The following is a 22,521-nucleotide window of genomic DNA, read 5'->3' on the forward strand; positions in this document are numbered from 1 at the left end:
ACGAGTGTTTGTTTTTGAAGAGTATTGTGAGTGGCTAGCACATCAATCTGTTCCACGCTGTGCTAGTTTTCTGCTTACATGGAGGTGAACAGGAGGGGTGTGTGTGAACATTAAATTTCCTACCCAAATTGGTTCAATTCTTTCCCCCATCTCCAGCTACTTAGGCTGTTTACACACCTTACATTTAAAGCACAATACCCACCCAACCACCCAAAAAGAACCATGGGAACTGTTAATTTGTTAAGGGCATAGGTAACTGTAGCTCTGTAAGGGGGGAAAAGTCACTGAAACCAAAATGGAGATGCAGGTTGCTGGACCATAAGGCTCTCGAAAGAAACACTGGTTAAGCGGTAATGGTAAACAGGGCCAGCTCAAGACATCTTGCTGCTTGAGGCAAATGGGGCAGGGGGCACTCTGTGTATAACACAGAGGTGCCACAAGTTATGGAGCAAGGTGTCCATTTCAAAATTCAATAGATCCCACAGAATCCTAAGCAGCTTGGCTTTTAGTGGGGGAAAGCTGCTAGTCCTTATAATTCCACAGAACATCAGTACGTAATGGGACAAGATGGCACCACACAGTTGAATCTTATTTCAAAACAAGCAACATCATAGTAATGTTCTCCTAGTATGGGGATGGGGGTGATAATTCTGTGGCACATACAGCTCAGGGGGTATAGGAGGAACAGAGGAGGCTCCTACTGCTGCTTCCCAGTATCTGCCACCTGAAGCAACTGCCGGCCCTGATGGAAAACAGAACCTGGATATCTAGACACAAAACAAAAAGTGACAATTTGGAGAGAATTAACCGAGAAAGAAATATGTGCTGTTATTTTATTGACACTTGGGTGGGTTGAGGGTCTTTCTGCGCGCGACGTGCACTTGGGAACTCTCTGGACGGGAACACTAGTCTTGGCTTCGCTTTGACACTTATAAAACTTCCTACACACACACTTTACAGTTTCTCTCAACCAAATATTTTCCATCCATTGTTATGCGATGAACAAAACCGATTAGGAAAAAAACATCATATGGACTGCATAAAAATTCATTTCCTTCTCAGAAATATGAGATCCCTTAATTGAGTGGGATGAAGGGGAGACAAAACCTTTTTTTAATATTAAATTTAGAATGGCAAATATCGAGGGATGGGGGCATTTCATTTCTGCACTTGGTGGGCAGGGTTAACGCAACACTTTATACAAAGTTAATATGTCCAGCCAGCTAGCCAAGCAGACAAAGCAAATGGATAATCAAAGGTCTGGGCAAAAGGCTCATTTCATAGAAGGCGTCTCTTCCTACTAATGTCCCAGTGTTCAGTTTCACAATCTACCATAACATGCATTTCGCATGTTATAATAACCTACCGAAATAGCTGGATAACAAGATTATGGGTTTTCATGAGGCAATTTCAAACATTTACCTCCTGGGATGCAGAATTAACACTCAACTTAGTTTATTTTGTAGGGCAATGGGGTTAAAAACAAAACAAAACCCTACATTCCGCTAGAGAAAAAACCTTTTCACATAAACATGTTAGAGCTCCTTGGCAGCCAAGGCCACATTCACACCATACATTTAAAGCACGATAAACAGTCGTGACTTCTTGCAATGAATCCTGGGAGCTGCGGTTTGTTAAAGGTGCTGAGAGTTGTTAGGAGATGCCTTTTTGGGGTTGCCATGTGTCCTCTTTTTCCAGAACAGGACCTCTTTTTCAGGCCTGGTTGCCACATGGTCCTCTTTTTCCTGGATACGTCCTCTTTTTCAGGATAAAAATTTCCGCCTGGGCAGATTTTTAAAATTGGCAAAATGTCCAGGTTTTTTGTTTTGTTTTGTTTACGGTAACCCAAGAATTTTTTCCTAGTGCATTAGACTCAGATCTAAGGCACCCGGGTAAGCTAGTCTGCAGCAGAGAATCACAATAGAGCAGCATCTTAAATAGGCCACATACTGTGTAAATCCCTTGTCTTGTGGCTGAACTAAAAAGACGCTGCCTCAGCTACAAGAGGAGCCTGGGAGGGCAAGAGTTAACAGCCCCCCCTGCCCTTAAGAAGAACCCATATGTACATGTTAAACAGTTTAATAAATTGCTCTCTGCACACTTATGTTCACAAAGATGTGAATGTGAGCCCAAATACTTTCATGTGGCAATTGAGGGAGCAATATGTATTATTACTATTTTGTTGTTGTTGAAAGTTAAGAACATTGCTACTAGCGATATATCACAGCTTTTATAGTCTATATATAGTAAGGGTATTTAAAATGAGAGCCGTCATAGCAATCCATAGTTAAAAGTCAGGAAATGTGTTCTCTTTTTTGCTCTTCAAAATATGGCAGCTCTACTTTTCCCCTCGCAGAGCTATTATTTCCAGAGTGGTTCAGCAATCAATCCCTTCTCACAGGGAACTCTGGGAATTGTAGTTCTGTGAAGGGAATATGGGAGTCTCCTAACAACTCTCCGGGGGAAGAGTCTTAACTGTTTAAAATGGTATCATGCTGCTTAAAATGTTTGGTGGCCCAAGTCAGTCACTGAAACTCATCATACAGTGGTACCTCGTTTTGCGACTGCAATCCGTTCCGCGGAGCCGGTCGCTCCCCGAATCGCTCGCTCGCCGAAGGCACGTTTCTGTGCGTGCGCGAAGTATCGATAGAGCGCTTCTGCGCATGCACACGCTGCACAGATTGCTTCTGTGCATCCGAGCGCCGCGGAACCAGGATGTAAACACTTCCGGGTCTGTGGTGGTCGGAAACCGAAGCGGTCGCAAACGGAGGCGGTCGCAAACCAAGGTTTGACTGTACTGTGAAAGGTTTTCAGGCATGCTACTTATTACGTTTTTATCCTAGAGGAGTTCCAAGGAAACATAGGTTATCCTTCCATTTTATCCTCACAACAACCCTGTGAGGGAGGTTAGGATATTTGGGGGTGGGGGGTAGGGAGAGGGTCAAGGTTACTTACTGAGCTTTAAATGTAAGTGAGGATACTATGAAGAAATTTTGCCATAAGGAACTGGATGCTAGCAGCTGCCAGGATCTCTATAGCATAACAGTGGAAATAGTTATAAAATCTGACTATATCCTTATGGTATAAAAATCTCTGGAATTTAGTTATTGCAGAAAAAAGTGAGTTATGGGTCTCTAAGGGACAGGAAAATCCTGATCATTTCTATTCAATATGGTGGGATTTTATTTCATATAGTTTAGTTTCAGATTTACAGATATTGTATCTCTCCCCGTGCCGCCATCTAGAGAAATATGGCTGTCATGATTTTAGACTGGGTATTATCATTTAATATGTTTAGGTTTCATATGCCTTGCCTTTAGCTGGATGCATTATTAAATTTTTGTTATGGTTGACTTGTCCCTATGGTTCCATAATAATTTGAAAACTGGTAAAAAAATAAAATAAACATTACAAAAATAAAATAAAAGATAAATCCAGATCTCAACCCAGGCCTCCCCACTGGTGGCTGGTCCATTAGGGTGAAAGGGACACTGTCCCACCGACCTCCGTCTGCCCTCAGCCAGCCCCCCCATCTGCGTCCCTGTGCCAAGGCGTAATGACTGACTGACTAGGGCCATGCATGCCCAAAACATGACCTCCAAATTCCTTATATGAACTTGAAGGGTTTGCGGGCTTTTCTCGAGACAGAGGTGGCCACGGAGACTTGAAGTAATTATCATGAGGTAGTTCTGGAAAAGAGCCGACGCTCTGCATCTCCTTCCACCCACGAGGAAGACTTCAAGGAGCGTGCCAGCCTTTTTCTCAAAATGGATGGAGGGAATCAAAGAGCCCCCTCCCTAGTGTAATGACCTCCAGACAAAAGGAGGTGAAAGACTGTGAAATTAGGTCATCTGTTTGCTCACTAGAACAAGTGCCCTTGTGACTCCGATCTCAGGCGCATTCAGCTTTGGAAAGAGGTGGGGGAGAGATAAACTAACCCTCTACCTACTCCCCCAAAACCTGCTGCTAAGTGCATTTAGCTGGGGGTGAGTTGGGGAATGTTTTCTTCTTCTTCTTTCCCTGAAACTCTTAATAACTGCCTCCCGTACTGCTGGAAAGCTGAGTGTGTATCTAGATGATTCTGAGACAAAGAAGTCTGGTTTCATTTAGCTTGGAGACATCTGTTTGGTACTATATAAATAAATAGCATAGGACCATGAGGAATGTTTGGCAGGCGAAACACGTAAAAAATAGATAGAGAGAGGAGGATAGAGGAAAGGTTAGTCTCTGAGAGGTCAACGCCAGATCTGGGCACATGCGAGTACTTCGGTCATGAAAGGCCAGGACCTTGGCCTGGTCTACAGGGCAAACTCTAGGTTTGTGGGGGCCCTTAGCACAGCGTCCCCTTTACCAGAAGTCCTGGAAGAAGACAGCAGCCTGCTGATGAGTCCCAGGTGACTTGGAGATATTGTATTGTTCTTCAGATATGGTATCTGAAGAAGTGTGCATGCACACGAAAGCTCATACCAAAATAAAAACTTAGTTGGTCTTTAAGGTGCTACTGAAGGAATTTTTTTATTTTACTTGGAGTTACCATTTCAGCTTTTTACAGTGCCTTGCCACTGATGTAGCATTGTTCCATACCCTCCAACATTTCTCTGAGAAAAACAAGGACACCCTATTCCATACCCTCCAACATTTCTCCGATGAAAATAGAGATGTCCCCTCCAACATTTCTTTGGTGAAAATAGAGACATCCCCTCCAACATTTCTCCGATGAAAACAGGGGTGTCCTATTCCAGACGCTCCAACATTTCACCAATGAAAACAGGGACGTCCTAAGGAAAAGCAGAAACCGGCTTCTGGAAACCCGGGACTGTCCCTGGAAAATAGGGACACTTGGCGGGTTTGTTGTTCTGGGGCATTGTGGGAAACTTAAATGGCAACCCTAAAGGCATCTATTTTAATGTCCCACAATGGTACATTGGGGTGCTCCTCGGCATTCTGGGAAATTAAAATGGCTGCTCAGTGCCCATTGGAGCACCAGAAAAGAGGCAGCAGGGAAGCATCACCTCTGGGACATGCAGGGTACAGGGCTGAGATCCTGGCGCAGAATTAACAGTATCGTTTTGGACTGCAGGTGGGGAGGACCACATATCTAAAAGCGTTCTCTGGCTCTGATGCTAAGATAAGGAAGTTAATGGAAGGGAAGTCTGCTGCTTCCTTCTTAAGACCACAAAAAGAGCTCTGTTGGATCAGCCCAAAGGCCTATCTAGGCTTAGGCCACAATGCTCAGGTTTTTTTTCAAAAGGTTCTCTCATTTACATATTCAGTGGTTTCATACAAATTGTAAGTACTGTCTTTGATATTTGTTTTGTTTATATGTATATTAGTGATTTAGTTCGAATACTAATAAGACCTGGTTTACACCACCAGTGAATGCACTAAACATAAAAGCACAAGGAGAAACTACTGAAGAAGCCCATCATATGGGCGAAACAGGCAAAAAAACGCCGGCAGCCTGTCTACCATTGACACCTCGTTCGACCTGCTGCCACTTTGCTGACCGCTATATAGCCTCAAAGACCATAAAGACTGGTTTGCCTTTTATTTGTACATGCTATCTGTTTAACGTTTGATTTTGGCTTCTGTGTCAGCACTTGTATATGGTTCTCTTATTGTTTTCTCTTTGGATTAATAATACTTGATTGAAACTTGATTGAATCTGGTGCCCTTGCGTGCTGCTTGTTTTGTATTGGACTTTTGAAGAAATTGGCAGCATTAGCCCATTATCTCTGTTTTTGTTGTTCAAAGGCCTATCTAGTCTGCCATCCTGTTCTTACAGTGGCCAACCAGATGCCCCAATGGGAAACTCACAAGCAGGACCTGAGAGCAACTGCTCTCCCTGCTTGTGATTCCTAGTAGCTGGGATTCAGAGGCATAACGCCTCCAACAGTGGAGGTGGAACATAGCCATCATGGCAAGTAGCCATTGGCAGTTCCCCCCTTGCAGACAGCCGAGGCTCTGAAAAAGCTCTCAAAAGCCCGAGATAGGCTTTGGAAAACTGCAGGCCAGTTTGCAAGGTATGCAAAAGGAGAACGTTTCAAATTAATTACTTGCGCTAAATACCTCAGAGATAAACGCTGTACGTATTTAGCTCCCAAAGAACAGTAGCAACAGCTATTCAGATGCGATGAGCTTGCTCTGAATTCCTCGGTTTCCTGGTGTGAATCCAAGGAGAAGCAGCGAGGTGGGGCCATGTCGGGGCCTGAGCTTTCAAGGTTACTGGCTTTTCAGCGTTCAGAACAGGTTGTTCTAAAGTTTCCCGCGAAGCAAGCCAAAGCCAGCCTTTTGCTGCTCTCCATACCTGAACTTAACAGCTGTAATTGTATTACAAGGCAGAAAAATGTGAACAAATTCAATTTCCTCTGCGCTTAATTTTATTTTGTGTGCTGGGGGGCGGGCTAGGGAATTAACACGTCGCCACGGGACTCCTGGGCTGCACACACACCGTACATTTAAAGCACATGGCTTCCCACAAAGAATCCCAGGGGGCGTAGTTTGTTAAGGTGCTGGGAATTGTAGCTCCGTGGTGGCAAACTACAGCTCCCAGGGTTCTTTGGGGGGGACTCACGTGCTTTAAATGTATGGTGTGCAGGCAACGTTGCCAAAAGCTACACAGTAAAAAAAGCCAGCTTCCTCCTTCTGAGCAATTTATGGCAGGGGTGGGGAACCTTGAGCCCAGGAGCCAAATACAGCCCTGCAAGCCCCTCCGTCAGGCCCTTGGAAAACTCCCAGGGCAGACCTACTCCTCACAGCCACACCCCTCAGCAGCCATACTTCACGCCCTCAAGTATTTTTGCCTGGCGGGAATATGTCATTGAATTCTGAATGCCTTTTGCTGCCTGTAAGGTAAAAGGTAAAGGACCCCTGGATGGTTAAATCCAGTCAAAGGCAACTATGGGGTTGTGGCACTCATCTCGCTTTCAGGCCGAGGGAGCTGGTGTTTGTCCACAGACAGCTTTCTGGGTCACGTGGCCAGCATGACTATACCACTTCTGGTGCAATGGAACACTGTGACGGAAACCAGAGTGCACAGAAATGCCATTTACTTTCCCGTCACAGCGGTAACTACTTATCTATTCGCACTGGTGTGGTTTTGAACTGCCAGGTTGGCAGAATCTGGGACAGAACAACAGGAGCTCACTCCTTCACGGGGATTCGAACCGCCGATCTTCCGATCAGCAAGCCCAACAGACTGAGTGGTTTAGCCCGCAGTGCCACCCACGGCTTGTATGGAGGATCTGTAAAGGTAAAATTTGCAATCTTTGCTCCGCCTGCTTTGCCTCTGGCCCTGCCCTCTACTGGCATGCGGCCCCCAGAATGTTGGCCAGAAGTAGTTGAAAAAGCCCCCTCACCTCTGATTTATAGTAAAGTACGGAGACACAGATTCTGATACATAAACAAGGCAAAGCATGGTTGTAAAGATGCAAAGTTCAGCCCTGTTTTAATTAACACCCAGTCCAAGGTAGCATTCAAAGTCTTGATTATTTTTGGACCCTTTGGACCTGGCCAAGATTCTCCACTCACCAGGGCGAAATGGCCACGATTCATCAAAGCACAGGAATAGAAACCTGGTTTCCAGGCCTGTTAGGCATAGAAAACCTTTGTCCTTTCCTTAGCTTGAAACCTGCCCGGTTGCTAGGCATGCAAATAGGTCTGAGAGGCGCATATACAGTGTCATCAGCAACTGGTTTCATAAAGGCCCCAATGGCTTCCCCTAAAGATGGAAAGCGCAAAAAAATATTTCCCGGTGAAGTTCTTAGAGAGAAAGGGACTTTGGAAGTTCTCTCCCACCCAAAAGGCTGCATGCTCCCTGAAAGACAGCTTTTATTAGCCATCCCTTCATTTCAGCTTTCCAGCCGTACATTTCCGGCCCATGCCAGTAGCGAAATGGTTCAGAGGCAGAAGGTGGACAGAGAAGACTCACATTGGCATGGAGCATCAGAAGTCAATATTTTTCTTGGCTGCTGCAGGAGTGGCATAGTTGCCCGATAACTTTTTAAGTAAATGTCAGCACTTGCTCCCAAATCTACCCTCCTGCAATCAGGGGTGGGAGTATCCTTATGATAAGCAGGCAGAGAGACACCCTTAATCTGGCCCAACTTCAAATCACCAGTAGCCGGACTGGAGGAAGTGGGATGAGGCCGTTAACAAGACGGTCAGCACTTGCAATTGATTGATTGCTAGCTAAGCTTCAAGACCAGGGGTAGGCAACCTAAGGCCCGGGGGCCGGATGCGGCCCAATCACCTTCTAAATCCGGCCCGGGAATCAGCATGTTTTTTACATGAGCAGAATGTGTCCTTTTATTTAAAATGCACCTCTGGGTTAATTGTGGGGCCTGCCTGGTGTTTTTACATGAGTAGTATGTGTGCTTTTATTTAAAATGCATCTCTGGGGTATTTGTGGGGCATAGGAATTCGTTCACCCCCCCCCCCCCCAAAAATATAGTCCAGCCCACCACATGGTCTGAGGGACGGTGGACCAGTCCACGGCTGAAAAAGGTTGCTGACCCCTGTTCTAGACTGCTTATATTCTAGTTTCTGCTTGTCCCTTGTTCTCAAACTATGGTCTACACAACTCTAGTGGTCTGCAAGCTTTGTTTAGGTCAGGGTTTCCCAAACCAGGCCCTCCAGCTGTTTTGGACTACAACTCCCATCATCTCTAGCTAGCAGAGCCAGTGGTCAGGGATGATGGGAATTGTAGTCCAAAACCAGTAGCAAACCCAAGTTCGGGAAACCCTGATTTAGGTGGACCCTGGAAGGTCTGAGGATTTGTGGTTGAAGATGGGAGACGGTACAACCCTTGCATTAAGTATTCATAATGACTTTTTAATTGCATTTAATTGCTTTTATTCCTCGCATTGTATCACAGTTTGAATACAATGAAACACAATACATAAGAAATAAAGGAAGCAGAGGAAATATGATTTAACAATCATACAAGATCACAACACATTCCAATTGAGGTAACAGGCAGGAAAAAAAAGCAAGTGGTCCACCAAGACCCTCAACAATTTTCAAGTGGTCGGGGGGGGGGGGAGGTTGGGAAAACCATTGGACTAGATGTTTTGGGCTAGCTGGGTTTTGAGGATTTGCCCTTGTTTTGCTGGACGAAGCTCTCACCTTGGATTGCATCCAACTAAGTTCTACTCAGAATTAGACCCACTGAAACTTATGGACCTAAGTTAGTCTTTCCTGTCCAGTTGTCCAATGGCAAGTCTGGGTGGGCAGAGTCAGTCCAGGTCCTTAATGTACTTCACTGAGACGCTGCCACATGCAGTTCAACCATTTACCACATGGGGCAGCCACACACAAATCCGAGCACAGGCCAAGGTTCTTCTAGAACTAAGGAAGGGAACCTCTGGCAATCCAGATGTTGTTGAACTACAACTACAGCTTCCTTCAGTTCTAGCAAGCAATGCTGATGGCCAGGGTGATGGGAGTCATAGTTTAGCAACATCTGGAGGGCTAAAGGTTCCCCCACACCGTATCTAGTATAAGGGCCGCCAAACTTTTTGGGCCCGTGGACAGATTTGCAAACTGGAGAATCTGTTGTGCAACCTATTATATGACTACAACAGAATGGTTATTTCCAAGTCTAATTTCAGAGGTAGAGGGGACTCCCTGGGTGCCAGAGAAGGCACATATGCACCCATGGGTGCCACACTGACAACCCAATGCACAAAGTCTACCCACAGCGGTCACTCAAAGCCCTTCAGCTTTGCTTGTACCCGTTCAGACTGAACACAGTATCTAAAGTTATAAGCAAACTGTCTTGCCAATGGCAACCACCGAATGATTAGTAAATTGGATTGATATAAAGTTTCAGGTGTGGTCTATGATTATTGGCTGAATACTGCTGAATGACGACAGCATGCAGAATATCCCATATTCTGCTAAAAGGACCAGGGAAGAAAAGATGGGAAAGACTGTGTCTGAAACCCCATGAAGCTGCTGCCAGTCAGTGCAGGCAATACTGAACTAGGTGGATCACTGGTCTGACTCGGTATAAAGCAGCTTCTGGGAAAGGCCATAGCTCAGTGGTTAGAACACCTGCTTGACATGCAGAAGGCTCCAGGTTCAACCCCCAACATCTCCAGGAAGGGCTGGGAGAGACTTGAATACAGAAGATCTGCTGCCAGCTGCAGTATGTAACATGGGCGACAGAACACCTGCTTTGAATACAGAAGGACCTGGGATCAATCCCGGCATCTCAGTTAAATTGATACGGTAGTAGGCCCCGGGAAGGGTGCTGGACAGCTGCTGCCAGCCAGAGTAAAGAATACTAGCTGGATAGACAAAAAGGCTTACTTGGTAGTAAGGGTGCTTCCTGTGTTCCTATTGTTTTGCCGACCTTTTCTTTTGAAATCACAGTTGAAATTGTGTTTTTTGTTCGTTCGTTTTTTGTTATTTTACAGTAATCCAAAAGCGAAATTGAAACGGTTATGTGATTTACAATAACCCAACCATCTTCTTAAGTGCCAGCTGGAAACACAAAGGGAAGGATTCTGACCTCCCCCTGCCCCACCGCACTTTCCATAGCTGCAGCACACACGGCAGCCATGTGATGTGAATTAGGTTCATTTGGTTTAAGTGGCTTCTGAAATGCCAGAAGAACGTACTGTGTGCCATCTACGTGCGTGCACACACACACACACACACACACACACACACTAATCAAGCTATCTTTAAAACTGTCAAGAAGATGCAAAAGAGAATACAGCACTACCCACCAGAAATATGTACGGCCAGAAGTTAAAATTGGCTAAGAGAGCCTATGGCTGTAGTGTGATTGGGATGAGGGCATTTGCATTCTTCGGGGAGGAGGGGGGCAGAGAAAAGAAAGCCGCCCCCAATGTGTGTTTGTGGTATGTTCAAGCTCAGGCAATGAAAGGGCAAGATAACTCCAGTTCTGATTCATATCAGCAGGAGCTGTCAGAGGGAAGAGGAGTTCTTCAGCTCATCCAAGTGGTAAGGTCAGCCAAACCACCCCTTCACAATGCTGGATTCTCCTCTTGGTCTCCTGTTGTTTTTCACATTTTCCCATATGGAAATAGTCCCATGCGAGCGATTGAGTTACTGGTGTGTGTGTGTGTGTGTGTGTGTGTGTGTGTGTGTGTGTGTGTTTTGAACAGTGCAATGGACCAAGAAAGGGGAAAAGCAATGTCATTCCCAGAAGCCCTCATTCAAAACAGGACAGGATTGACTTACTGCAGAGGTTATAATGCCTAGGCTCCAAAAAGCTGCTTTCAGTGTAGGCAAGGCAGGCCTTTGGCTAACTGAACAATCCATGACCTTATTTAAACTATCTCTGTCTGTGTCTCCTTATTGCTGTTTGTTTGTTACCGTGTTATGTATTTTTGTGTTCTTATATTGAAAACCGCCTTGTGATCCTTGTTCGAAGGAAGGTATATAATTTTTAACAACAACAACAGGTTATGGGACTCTTAATCTCAGAGTCATGGGTTTGAGCCCCATGTTATTGCAAAATATTCTTGAATTGCAAGGGGTTGGATGACTCTCATGGTCCCTTTCCAACTCTACAAATTCTATTATTCTAAAATATCCATACACAGACACACAAAAGGGAAGCATCTGATGGGAAATAGAAAAAAGCAGAACGCATTTCAAGATGCTGAAGAGTACTGCATTTCGATTGATACCCAATGTGGTTCAGCCAGAACTTTGGAAACTGCCTTATACCAAGTCATGCCATTGGCCCATCTAGCTCAGTGATGTCTACCCTGATTGGCAGTGGCTCTCCAACATTTCAGAGAGAGGGTACTCTTAGCCCTACCCGGAAATGCCAGGGATTGAACCTGGGACCTTCTGCATGCAAGGCTGATGCTCTAACCACTGAGCTACAACACCTTCCCTAGTGTGTTTTGGCCAGAACACAGGGCACTGTCTTATACTGAGTCAGACTGAGAGGGAACAGGATGTCCTTGGGGGGGGGGGGTTATGCTCAAAAGCATCCATTCTGAAGCAAACTCTCACTGACTTCAAACTGGGTGCTTTTGAACTGTCTATAAGGAAACACAGAAGTTACCTGTTCTGGCCAAAATGCAATGCTCTTCATCATCAGCACTGCCCCCCCCCCCAAAAATGCTGTTATCACAAGCTGACTGTGAAGATCCAGTCAGTTCCAAATCTGGTTTGACACCAGAGATAAATGGCTGTTGAGTGTTGAAGAAACAAGGTCAACCTCCACAAGCGAGAAGCTGAAGAAACAGCAGCCTTGTATTTACCTAAGTCCTCTCCCTCCAGAATGGTCTTATTAAGGAATGTTCAAGGGGTGCCCCTGCAGAGGTTGTGGACTACAACTCCCAACCAGCATACCTGACATTCAGGGATTCTGGGATGTGCAGCCCCAAACATCTAAGACAGCAACCTTATGGCTATCCCTGAACTACTATAACTTCAGCCACATCTGCACTATACGTTTAAAACACTCCTATACCACAGAATCCTGGGAACTATAGTTTATCACGGGCGCTGAGAACTGCAGCTCAGTGTATGGAAGCACCCTTAACTACAGTTCCCAGGATTCTTTGGGGGCGGTGAACCCATGACTGTTCCAGGGTTTTGCACGGTGTGAATTGCGACCATAGCTAGATCCCAAACTTCTGCATTTCCACACCAGTTCAGCATCAGAGGTGGCTGCTGGCTGGGGACAGAGGGCCAAGGCATGGCTGTGCAGCTGGGCTGCCTCTTTCCTTTGCATGCATTACAATATCCCGTTGGAATGCCTGATTTTTTTCCAAAGAAAAACCCTACTGAGCCCATCCGAAAGCTTGGAGCGGACTGCCGCTGACGAGAGCTGACCTGCCCATAAGGATGGGTGAGCTGCAGGCTGCTTGCCCTGAAAATGAATCAGAGTCCTTCGTGCGGGGCCAATCAGACACCAAAAACCCTTTGGGGAGAGGGGTGTTCAATGTTTGATTGGGCCATTCGAGGGTCCCCACCCATCAGCTCAATTCCTTCTCCACTCTGGTCACGTTTCACTGTCCAAACTGATTTCCCATTGCCACCTCCAGGCCCAATTCTTTCCCCATTAACTTGCCTGCCAACACATCGCTGCTCAAAGGATGAGTGGGGAGGGGGAGCAGCTCAGATCCCAGCTCCCAAAGTACAACTCCCATCACCCCTTAGCATTGGCATTTTCTGGCAGGAATGATGGGAGCTGAAGTTCACCCCCCACCAGTCCCGAGAGGAAGGAGATGTTGCAATGTCAAGACATTGCAAGGACCTATGGTTTTGGAAGCAGCATGGGGAAAGGAGGCTACTTTCATCCCACAAGGAGATGCTGCGCTGCTATTGCTTGTCTGGAGCCCCAGGGAAGCTTCCCCCACCTTGGGAACCAAAACAGGCTAGCAGAGTGTATATATGGGAATAAGCAGCACTGGGGTGGGTTATGCTCTTGAGTAGGGCTGTAACACCTGCCTAGATTCAACTTGCAGAAATAAATCAGGGACATTTGGCTATGGAATACCTTGTACTTCTTGAGAGCATCCCCTAGGCTCAGGGGGGTACCCATCCCTTTTGGGGGCCGAGAGGCACACCTGGAAATCTAATAAACTGTCGTGAGCACCAAGAAATGGCCATTTCACAGAAGGTGATGCTTAGAACCCTCTCCCCAACTATGGTAATCCAAAACAAATATAACATAGACCCCCAAAAAGCAACACTCCCCACAAAAGTCAACCACCCCACCAAACGACATAAAAGTGCCTCGTTATTGTGATGAGCAGGGGCCCCTGATTGAAGCCAAAGGGGGATGTTATGGACTGGTTGGGGACAGAGGAATGGTGGGAGGAACCAGATGGGGAACCTCCAAGGGAAGAAGGTTCAGAGCCCAGGGACTGGTAGTGTGATAATGATGAGTGGTCAGAGGGATAAGGCTGCCCGGCCATGGATGTGCTCCCATCCATTTCAGCAGAACATAAGGAGACACTCCCCAAACCAAAAACATTCATATAGAAAGAATTAAAGATGTGCCTTGCCTATTTTACCTGCCGGAGGCCAGGCTTTAATGTAACCAGTACAATGGACCACAGCATATTGGGCCTCTCCTTCTTTCACCGGGCCAAGGCCATTCCTAAATGGAAATAAACAACACTTGTATTATGCCATTAAGTTTGTGGTTGACAGAGCTCAAAAGAAGCATTTAAAAAACCAACCCAAGAAGACTGTTGCTATTGCCACAGTAAGGCCAAACTATATCCATCTTCAAAATATTTTATCCCTTCCGTGTAAGCCCCCACCATTACAAGCATCCAAAAAAAATTTCACGCTCCTCAACACTGCCTCAGTGTTGGAGTGGGAGGCTGAATTATTCCCCTCTCAATTTTGAGCCCAAAGTTCCCATTTAAGGACCTTTGCGGCAGCACTAGCTCAATTCAGTCATCATACTGAACTATGGTTTATGCTAACCATAGTTAAGTACCCTAAACATGGCTTGCAACCATAGCTGCCAAGTTTTCCCTTTTCTCGCGAGGAAGCCTATTCAGCATAAGGGAATCTCCCTTAAAAAAAAGGGAGAACTTGGCAGCTATGCTTACAAATGCTTGTCTGCTTCTGTTCTCTCTCTAATCAGCACTTGGTTCTCCAGGTTGCATTGACATCTGGAAGTGGAGCAACAGCCTTAACTATAGCTTGTTAATTCAGGAATCAAGCCAAACTATGGTTTGCAAACCTACTTCAAGCCACCATTTTCAATTTGAATTTGTTGGCCAACTGCAAACTGTGGGTTTATTATTATTATTATTATTATTATTATTATTATTATTATTATTATTATTTTCATTTCTATATAAGGCATAATGCCAAACCTTAATGCTTCCTTAACCATGGTTTGACGTGATGATTGAATTGAGCCACTAGTTTAATAACCAGTATACAATTAAAACGGACTCCCCAGAGCAGATGGTGGCATAGGATGGAGAAAGTGTGTTCATCTCTCTTCCTCCCAGGTGTTCATTCACTGATTTCACTCAAAAGATGAACATTATAGATGAATCTTATAGCATATAAGATTAAGTCTTACCGTGTTTCCCCCTTTTTAAGGCGTAGTCATAAAATAAGCCATAGCAGCATTTCTAAGCATTTGAGAAATATAAGCCGTACCCTGAAAATAAGCCATAGTGATAGGCGCTGTGCGGAATAGAGCACTGAGCTCCCCGAGTCAGCAGCAGCAACGCCGGCCGCAGCAGTGTTTGCTGAGTCCTTTCTTGCTTTTGGGACTTGGTTACTGTGCTGGCTTGGGATGGTGTGTGTGCAATTGCTGTTGCTGCTTCGTGTTTTTCAGCCAGATTCTCTGGGTTCTAAGCACTTTCCCCCGTTTGTTTGTGAAGCAGCACTCGGCTGCAGCCCTTGCCTCTCCCGGCGGCTGCATGAATGCTCGATCCCCAGGAGGCTGCAGTTGATCGCTATCTCCTTTTCCATTTCTTTTGTCTTTGAGCACCCGGCCCCACCCCCTCTCCCCTTCGTGGAATGAAGAACGGAGTTTTAGAAGCATTTCCTCATTATAAAAAAAGGTCAGGAACTTTTACTTTAACCTCAAAAATGGGATATTTCCTCTCTCTAAAAACAACTCTGACCTGAACACCAATAAAACGGGGGTAGATCACTTCCAGTTTATAAATCCGCAAGTAGATCGCAGTCTCCTGGAAGTTGGGCTCTATACTTTGGCTGATTGCAAGCCTTTGCATCTTTAAAAAACAAAAACCATGCGCTTCTCAGTCTTAATTTTCCTTTAATTCACCCCCCTATACCCTCCTCCAACCATTGCCTCCTTCCATTCCTTACCCCCCTCCCTCTCTCCCCACTTCCCTCACTCCTGTGCGATCTCATTTAGTCATATACTTGCTTTTTCTGTTGTGTTGTCTATTTTATATTTAATATTATTACCCTTTATGATGTTACTTTTTCCCTTGCGATAATTATTATTTTTTATCTTTAACTTTCCTTTCCATATTTTTCCATATATAACTCAACACTTTCCCATTCCTTCTTAACTCTTTGGATAGAGTGCCCCCCCCCTATTATTGTTGTTAATTTTACAATTCCTGGATTTTTTATGCTACAGGGCTATGGGGCTTCACTATTTGACCCCCCCCCCAGGTTGGGATTTTTAAAATAGTTCTGTGGGTCCCAGGGCGCAGAATCACCCCCGATCCTTTCCTTTGTCTAAACAGACCTCTTCCCCCCTGACTTTGGAAGGCTGTGCTTCAAGGGTGATACCAGGGGTTTTTTAAGACCTGCACCTCTTAAGGATTGTTACGGTCCATAACTTCCATTGCTTTCTACAGGGTTGGGGGTTTAAAGCACTGCCACCCCACCCCACCCTGCAGGCGCTCGGAACTGGCAGCGCCAACAACGCGCCCAGCAGCGCGCAGAAGAGAGCACCGAGCGTCCTGAGCCAGTGGGTCCCAGTTGTACCAGCACTTTAAAAAAAAGACACCCCCTGAAAATAAGCCACTGCGTGTTTTTTTGAGGGAAAAAAGTTATAAGACGGTGTCTTAAAAAAGGGGAAACACGGTATCTACCTAAATAGGGATGTAACACACTGGCATTTAATTTTTTTATTTCTAATTAAATGTACTTAACTAAAGAACGCAGAGTCAGAGCATGAGATCAGTTCTTTGCTCATCGTAATTCCACTCTTTTGCCAATTGTTAACTCAATTGCTCTGCTAAAATTAAATCAGCACGTTGGCAAAGTTACTGAATTCTTTAGCTTCCACATATCAAGCAATTAACACTCTTTTCCTCGCCGTACAAATATGATCACCGGCCAGCGGTAATGGCCCATATTGAGCTTGTCTTCCTTATTGCGAATCACATCAGTATGTAGCCTCATATTGGGGTGGATCCAAATGTTCACATTACCACTTACTCCACATTCAGTGCGCTCCCATCGCTAGTTTTAGAAGCCACGTTCATACAATACTAGCTAGCCCCAATCTAAATCGATCCTGCAGTTCCTTGAGAAATACGGCTGGTTGATGTGGGGTTCCCCTCCCCCCCCTCAAACCAGCTTCAGTCTAAATAGAAAACTGGATGTGGATTAAGTGGCAATGTGAGCCCTTGAGACACATGCGCAGAAGAGTGGACAAGTGAAGATGGCTGTTTGATGAACAGGAGTTCCACACAGGTTGTATGGATAGAAGAACCAAAACAGTAATGAGCACCAGGGGAAGGCATCCCTGCCCCATCTCTAATCTGAACACCACCATGCATATGCAGCTTCAAATCAGGGTAGATAAAAATCAATCGTTTTTTTAATAATAATAATAATAATAATAATAATAATAATAATAATAATCTGATTTTTTTATTTAAATCGGATTTTTAAAATAATATGCTTTTGGAGGAAAAATCTTTCTAAAGATAGTTTTCTATTTAAGTTACATTATAGACGGGGCGCTGTGGGTTAAACCTAGGGCTTGCTGATCAGAAGGTTGGTGGTTCGAATCCCTGTGATGGGGTGAGCTCCCATTGCTCGGTCCCAGCTCCTGCCAACCTAGCAGTTCGAAAGCACGTCAAAGTGCAAGTAGATAAATAGGCACCGCTACAGTGGGAAGGTAAACAGTGCTTCCGTGTGCTGTTCTGGTTTGCCAGAAGCAGCTTTGTCATGCTGGCTACATGACCTGGAAGCTGTACGCCGGCTCCCTCAGCCAATAACATGAGATGAGCGCCGCAACCCCAGAGTCAGTCACGACTGGACCTAATGATCAGGGGTCCCTTTACCTTTATAGTCCAAAGGCTATTCATCAGGAAGTATGGATTTGTTTTAAGTTTCTCATGTGTGCTAAACCTCAGACTAAAGTTTGTTTTGTTTTTAAATCATTTAACCACGTCGGTTAACAAACTTGGATACATATGCTACAATGTTATTGTTTTAGTTAAATAAGTTGTTTAAATTGTTTTTAAGGAATGATTATTTTTCTCCTTCCAATAAAGTACAGCAGAAAAGTTTTCCAAATATCAACAGTTAACTTATTACACCTCACAATAATTTCATAATTATCTGTCAATGTATTTCTAAGTGTATAATCAAATCAGTAATTTTTGATATAACTGTAAAAACTACTCTGAAAATTTATTATTCCAAAAACGAAACCTTCATCTGGTTGTAAATATTAAGATTACACCAGCAAGAATGAGTCTCTCTGTTAAAAAAATGATTTAAATCAAGTCATACTGACTAGTGATTTAAATCGTGATTTAAATCAAATCCACCCTGCTTCAAATGCAGGGGGTGGGAATGACCTCGTTGTGTTTTAAAGCTGCAAACATGAACATACTCTGAGTCAACCTTCAGAATTCAATGTGACTTAACTTACACACTGAGTCCCACTGATTCCAAGAGGACTACTCTAAGCGTGGCTAAGTCTGGATCTACCCCAATGTCTACTCTGAAAAGCAGCAACTCTCCAGGGTCTCGAGAGGAGACCTGACAAAATGGGCAACCGGATGTTGAATCAGCGAAGGAAAGACACCTACCTGTATCTTTTTCGCATGGTGGTTATTCTGTTTAGAGGCAAGTGATCCAGCGGTGCATTTCCACACCTGCAGGCAAACCAGCACATCAACTAGTTGAATAAAAACACTTGATTGCAGAGGGAAGGGGAGAGACAATACTGTATTGGCCCAAATGTAGGCCACACCCGAATATAAGCCGCTCCCTTAAAATTCCGTGGGCACTCACACCCGTCCCATTTTACCGTATGTCTGTTTCAGGAGTGATATCATAAAAGCCAATTTTCATAAGGTCGCAAATTTAAGCCGCACTTTAACTTTTCACGGTCCGCATTTGGGGGAAAAGTGATGCTTATATTCAGGCCAATATAGTATGGGGCATCAGGAATCTTTTTGTGTAGACGATTTTTAGCAAACCTAATTGGATTGAGAACTGTAGGCTATTTTCCTTGAAACTGTCTGTCCCTTGACCTGTTTCCCCCAATACACCGGCTGCCTTCCCGATGTTCTGGACTACAGCTTCAGCCCCATTGCACTGTACATTTAAAGCAGTATTGTACCACTTTAAATAGCCATGGCTTCACCAGAGCATCCTGGGATCTGTAGTGTGTTAAAAGTACTGAGAGTTGCTAGGCGACCCCCTTTGAGCTCACGGAGCTACAGTTCCCAGGGTGGTTTAACAATCAATCCCTCTTCCCAAGGAGCTCTGAGAATTGTAGCTCTGTTAGGCTATTAGCAACCTGCAGTTAGGAAGCTATAGTTCCCAGGATTCTTTGTGGGCGAGCCATGACTTTTTAAATCAGTATAATAGTGCTTTAAATGTATAGTGCACATGGGAACCTCTATCAGGCCCAGTCAAAACAGTTCCTGGAGACACCAGGCTGCCCTAGATGTTCCAATTGTTCAAATTAGGTAGGGGTAGGGAAACACACACCAGAAAACCGTAACTCATAAAAGAAAAAGGGTGAAATACAAATTGCACAATCAACAACAGTTTGGTAAAGGAGCTCCTAGCCCACGATTCTTTTTTACTAGCCCATAATCATTATTTTTACAAGCCCTATGCCTGCGTTAGTCATTTTGTGGTGAGCTGAATGAAAACAAAAGAATCTTCTGATCTGCAAACGTTCTCCCTCTCGAGTGGTCACCTGGAAGGGATGGATTTTATCTCCAGGTGGCTGACTGTTTGGCAAGACTGACCAGTAAATATAACAACTCATAGAAGTTCATTTCCAGTACTTGGAGAGCACACACCACAAGGATTTTCAACTAGAGCTCAGCTGGAATTTATCTGAAGACATTTATTTCTGAGGAAATTTCCGAGATCTTTCTTTCTTTCTTTCTTTCTTTCTTTCTTTCTTTCTTTCTTTCTTTCTTTCTTTCTTTCTTTCCCTTCTCCCCACCTCAGCCCCGCAAAAGAATAATGTGACTTTACAGAACTTTCTCTGAATATTTGTCACCTCTTCTTTCCCCTTTGTACTGTCCTAAACATTTCCTTAATACCAGGGAGAACTTTCTGACCGTAAGAGCTGTTTGGTAATGGAACAGACGCCCATGAGGTGGCAGACTCTCCTTCCCTGGAGGTTTTAAAGGAGAGGTTGGGTGGTCATCCGTCATGTATGATCTAGTTGAGTTTCCTACATTGCAGGGGGTTGGACTAGATGACTGTTGGGGTCCCTTCCAACTCTACAATTTTATGATTCTGAAAAGATACAAAATGGCTACCAGCAGTTGTCATGGCAGGAAGAACCACCTCTCCCCATACATAGAATCATAGAGTTGGAAGAGACCACAAGGGCCATCCAGTCCAACCCCCTGCCAAGCAGGAAACACCATCAAAGCATTCCTGACAGATGGCTATCAAGCCTCTGCTTAAAGACCTCCAAAGAAGGAGACTCCACCACACTCCTTGGCAGCAAATTCCACTGTCGAACAGCTCTCACTGTCAGGAAGTTCTTCCTAATGTTTAGGTGGAATCTTATTTCTTGTAGCTTGAATCCATTACTCCGTGTCCGCTTCTCTGGAGCAGCAGAAAACAACCTTTCTCCCTCCTCTATATGGCATCCTTTAATATATTTAAACATGGCTATCATAGCACCCCTTAACCTTCTCTTCTCCAAGCTAAACATGCCCAGCTCCCTAAGCCATTCCTCATAAGACATCGTTTCCAGGCATTTGACCATTTTGGTTGCCCTCCTCTGGACACGTTCCAGCTTGTCAGTATCCTTCTTGAACTGTGGTGCCCAGAACTGGACACAGTACTCCAGGTGAGGTCTGACCAGAGCAGAACACAGTGGTACTATTACTTCCCTTGTTCTAGATCAGGCACCCCCAAACTGCGGCCCTCCAGATATTTTGGCCTACAACTCCCATGATCCCTAGCTAACAGGACCAGTGGTCGGGGAAGATGGGAACTGTAGTCCAAAACATCTGGAGGGCCGAAGTTTGGGGATGCCTGATCTAAGTGCTATACTCCTATTGATGCAGCCCAGAATTGCATTGGCTTTTTTAGCTGCTGCATCACACTGTTGAAACCAACCCAGACCCTGCACTTGTCATCCAAGGCCCTTCTCTATGTCCCCACTCCCCAAGATGTTTAGAGGGTGACAACACAAGAACGGTTTCACCTGGTGCCATCATTACATGTATTTAGGCACCAGGCAAAAACATTCCTCTTTACTCAAGCCTTTGGCCATTAAATAATCTATAGCCTGGAGGGGGGAAGGGAGAGACTGTTATTATGATTATTTCATTATGCTGCCTAGTATTCTGCTCTGTATGTTTTATATTATTATACTCCCTAAATTATGTTCTTAATGTTCTACACCACCCTGAGATCATTAGATAAAGGGTGGTATAGAAATCTAAGAAATACTAAATAATGATGTTGGTGATGATGTTCAGCACCTCAAACTGGAAAAAAAAAACAATTTATGAGATAGAATGAGTAGAAGAATCCCAAATATATTCTGAGGCCAAAGAATGGCTAAATCATAACCCACAGACCCATGGGATGTTTAATTACTGCAAATGCAATTTGACCGAGACAATAAAACATTTAACAGGCAGTCACCTAAAATGTTTGAAAATTGCAAAATGAAGATGTTCTCGAGATTTGCTCATCTGCTAAAATTAGTTGGTGATTAATTCCTCTTGCCTTTCAACATGTTTTTAAATAATAACATTGGTTTGTTGTGAAACGCAAACACAGTCCCCATTTCCATTCCACTGTGGAATGTTTGGCCCCTAAAGTGCTGGTTTCAATAGTCACACATTAGGATGACACAAAGGCTCGCATTCCGGTGGTTGATTTGAATAATTTTTTCCCTCCTGAAGAAGTACAGGGGAAATTAAGTTCTGGTAAACACGACTGTAGAAAGGATATGAGCTGTTGGTTCTTTTATTAATGGCAGAAAAATGCAAAATTCAGCTTTATTGACGTGGTAATGAAAGCAGGCACCAGAGACTTCAATGAACAGCATATGCTACTCATGGGTTGGCAAAGAATCCACCTTTGTAAAATGATTTAGTTACACATTGAAAGCAATGATCGGACCTCTTTTTCATGGCCTGCTGAACCACCAATATGGAGACTCATATTTGAAAGGAAACTTGACTTGTGATACTGAGCCAGGCCACTTGTCCATCTAACTCAGCACTGGCTGTAGCAGCTCTGCAAGGGAGGAGACGGTAGTGGTGAGGGGTTGCTGCTGCAAGGTAGAGACAAGGTAGGGGTAGTGATCATGCAGCAGTGGAGCCAACCCAGAGTTTCCTCCAATGTCCCTGAATTTTCCTGACCTTGCCACGCCCTCTCACTAGTCCAGTTTGCAGCTTGGAGCTGCTGGGAGCTGATCCTTTGACCTTTTACATGCCAAGCATGGAAATAAAATAGAACCCTTCCAGGTGACCACTCAAGAGGGCGAACGTTTGCAGATCAGAAGGTCTATCATGGGGCCATAGAGCCCCAACTTTGCCAAGCATTCATGTTCCCCATATTTTACTGCACAGACTGAATCCAAGGGAAGATACCAATCAA

The 22,521-nt window shown here is 44.6% G+C and overlaps 1 protein-coding gene and 1 non-coding gene across 4 annotated transcripts in view; both read right to left on the reverse strand.

Annotated features, from left to right (window-relative positions):
- The window catches only part of ARNT2 (aryl hydrocarbon receptor nuclear translocator 2), a 147,014-nt gene that overhangs the window by 53,325 nt on the left and 71,168 nt on the right, over positions 1-22,521 (reverse strand). For 2 of the 3 annotated variants that reach the window (XM_088656510.1, XM_088656511.1), the window contains 2 exons: positions 18,510-18,575; positions 14,007-14,101 (listed from right to left, as the gene is read on the reverse strand). In XM_088656510.1, the coding sequence (XP_088512636.1) occupies positions 14,007-14,101; positions 18,510-18,575 (161 nt within the window). The remainder of the gene's footprint in view (positions 1-14,006; positions 14,102-18,509; positions 18,576-22,521) is intronic. The other variant, XM_035131344.3, reaches the window with a different exon arrangement.
- TRNAA-UGC (transfer RNA alanine (anticodon UGC)) lies at positions 11,802-11,874 on the reverse strand. Its single transcript has one exon. It is a non-coding gene; the product is annotated as a tRNA-Ala (tRNA).

Source organism: Zootoca vivipara, chromosome 13 (assembly GCF_965207765.1).
Source record: "Zootoca vivipara chromosome 13, rZooViv2.hap1.1, whole genome shotgun sequence".
NCBI classification, from domain to species: Eukaryota; Metazoa; Chordata; class Lepidosauria; order Squamata; family Lacertidae; genus Zootoca; species Zootoca vivipara.